This window comes from Microtus ochrogaster, linkage group LG4 (genome assembly GCF_000317375.1).
Source record: "Microtus ochrogaster isolate Prairie Vole_2 linkage group LG4, MicOch1.0, whole genome shotgun sequence".
Classification (NCBI taxonomy): Eukaryota; Metazoa; Chordata; class Mammalia; order Rodentia; family Cricetidae; genus Microtus; species Microtus ochrogaster.
Genome location: NC_022030.1, coordinates 34732046 through 34734414, shown reverse-complemented (window position 1 = coordinate 34734414; position 2369 = coordinate 34732046). Strand labels below are relative to the sequence as shown.

Here is a 2369-nt window from a genome sequence, read left to right as displayed (position 1 = left end):
ATGGGGGAGGGGGAGGGAAATGGGAGGCGGTGGCGGGGAGGAGGCAGAAATCCTTAATAAATAAATAAATTTAAAAAAAAAAGATTTATGTATTTTGTATACAGTCTTCTGGCATGTATGCCTACACTCCAGAAAGAGGGCGCCAGACCTCATTATAGATTGCTGGGAATTGAACTCAGGACCTTTGGAAGAGCAGCTGGTGCTCTTAACTTCTAAGCCATCTCTCCAAGCCCCCCACCCCTTTTTTCCCCCACACTTGGCTTTTAAGTGGGTTCTGGGGGGCTTGGACTCATGTCGTTATCACAGTGATGGCTTTACCCACTGAGCTATTTCCCCAGCCTGGTTTCTGGCTTCCTACACAATTTTTAGAGCTTTTCAGCTATTGTCCTTTACAGTCAGAATGTTTGTTGCTCTTCTCCTTCCAAGTTTTTTTCCCATTTCTGCACCGTTTATAAGTGAATTCCTTATCCAAAATGCTTTGGGCCTGGAGTGTTTTGGATTTTTATGTTTTTCCATTTTGGAACATTTACAACTGTACTGAACTATCCTGGGGGGTTGCAACTCATCTAAACAGGGAAAATTTTTGTCGGGAAGGCAATTTTATATGACATTGCTATTGGTCTTGTGTGTGGAATGTTTGAAGAAGTCCCACTTCTTGGTTAGAGCAGAGTTGCATGTGTCCCTGCTCTTGGTAGCATGCAGTGTTTTACACGTTTTGCTCTGTTGTTCACCGTCAACATCTGTTGGACTCAACTATAGGTTGTAAGTCACTAGTTGGCCTTGTGCCCTAGGTGGTGTAGATGTAGCGTAGCCTCGCTCACTAGTCTGACTGTGGGTTGGACATTTTCACTGCTTCTTGCTTTTGTGGGTTTTGTGTGTTTTCCTAAGTGTATTTTGGTGCCTAAGTGCTCCTCCTCTGGGTATGTGACTAAGTTGTGCACCAGGAAGTAGGCACGATGACCATAAAATTTGCTGTTCATGAGAGTCAGAGGGCAATTTGACTACCTGCTAGATGATGCTTGAGTCTGCCTGGGACAAGTCGCTGTATCACAGAGTACACTCTGGCATGGCCAGTGATGCTCCTGCCAGCTTCTTGGATGCGTGTCACTCTACCTCTTTCTTCCGCCTCTCACCTGTCCCCCTTAGATAAGAAGGCAGAGATTGACATCCTGGCTGCGGAGTATATTTCCACAGTGAAGACTCTCTCTTCAGACCAGCGTGTGGAGCACCTGCAGAAGATCCAGAACGCCTACAGCAAGTGCAAGGAGTACAGTGACGACAAGGTGCAGCTAGCCATGCAGACCTATGAGATGGTGAGTGCAGGGGCGCAGTGCAGGCCTTCACTCCTGCCTCCCATGCCGCAGGAGGAAAAAGGTGTATGGAAACATGTATCTAGGGTGGGAGTGTGAAGCATCCAGAGAGAGGGTTCATTGGGGGTCGCCATCTGGGCCTACTCCCATGATTTTGCTTTTTTGGGCCCTGCTTGTCTTGCTTGTTGGTGGAACCATTGGTGTTTTCTTCGGGAGGTCTAATCCAGGGCTTTGTGTATACCAGGCAAGCGCTGAGCCACTGAGCTTCATCCCTAGCCTTCGTTTTACTATGAAGTCACATGTTCAAGTGTCCTTTTGCAGGTGGACAAACACATCCGAAGGCTTGATGCTGACCTGGCACGCTTTGAGGCTGACCTGAAGGACAGGATGGACGGAAGCGACTTTGAAAGCACTGGATCACGAAGCTTGAAAAGCAAGTTGACTAATGTTCTCTTTGCTAGTGACTGCAGTTTGAAAGGCTTTCCTCTAAATGTGTTAGGGACACGATGGTAAATGAATGGGTGAATCTTGTTCCACGTTGGCCTGTTCTGTGATAATAATGGAATAATGGGTCTTTGTCCTTCAGAAGGTCGGAGTCAGAAAGAAAAGAGAAGCTCCCGGGGCCGAGGCAGGAGGACATCAGAAGAGGACACACCTAAGAAAAAGAAGCATAAAAGCGGGTAAGATGTTTCCACCCTTTTTTCCCAATGGAACACTGGTTTTTGAGCAGCAGGGAGAATGCCTGGGTGAGTCCCCATTACTCTAGCACTTAACGCCTGCTGAGCCAGGCCAGGTGCACAATGTCCTTGGGCAGTCTCTTCACATCTTGTGTACATGACAGTGACAGACCCCTCTGAGTTCATATGTATGCCACCCTCGGCATCAGGAGAGTGCTGCGTACTTACTGTCAGTGCTGGTTCGAAGCCACTCTATAAGTAGCTGAACTTACTGTTGGTGGTTTTATACAATGATGCGTGTTTTGTCTATGTTTGCCATTAAACTGTGTGACTGCACTTATTAGATACACACATCATTTATCCTGAGTTCTTTTTTTTTTTT

At 46.9% G+C, this 2369-nt stretch overlaps 1 protein-coding gene across 1 annotated transcript in view; it reads left to right on the top strand.

Annotated features, from left to right (window-relative positions):
• The window catches only part of Ing5 (inhibitor of growth family member 5), a 14889-nt gene that overhangs the window by 4475 nt on the left and 8045 nt on the right, over positions 1–2369 (top strand). The window contains exons 3-5 of the mRNA XM_013351583.2: positions 1147–1313; positions 1632–1743; positions 1897–1990. Coding sequence (XP_013207037.2) covers positions 1147–1313; positions 1632–1743; positions 1897–1990 — 373 coding nt within the window. The remainder of the gene's footprint in view (positions 1–1146; positions 1314–1631; positions 1744–1896; positions 1991–2369) is intronic.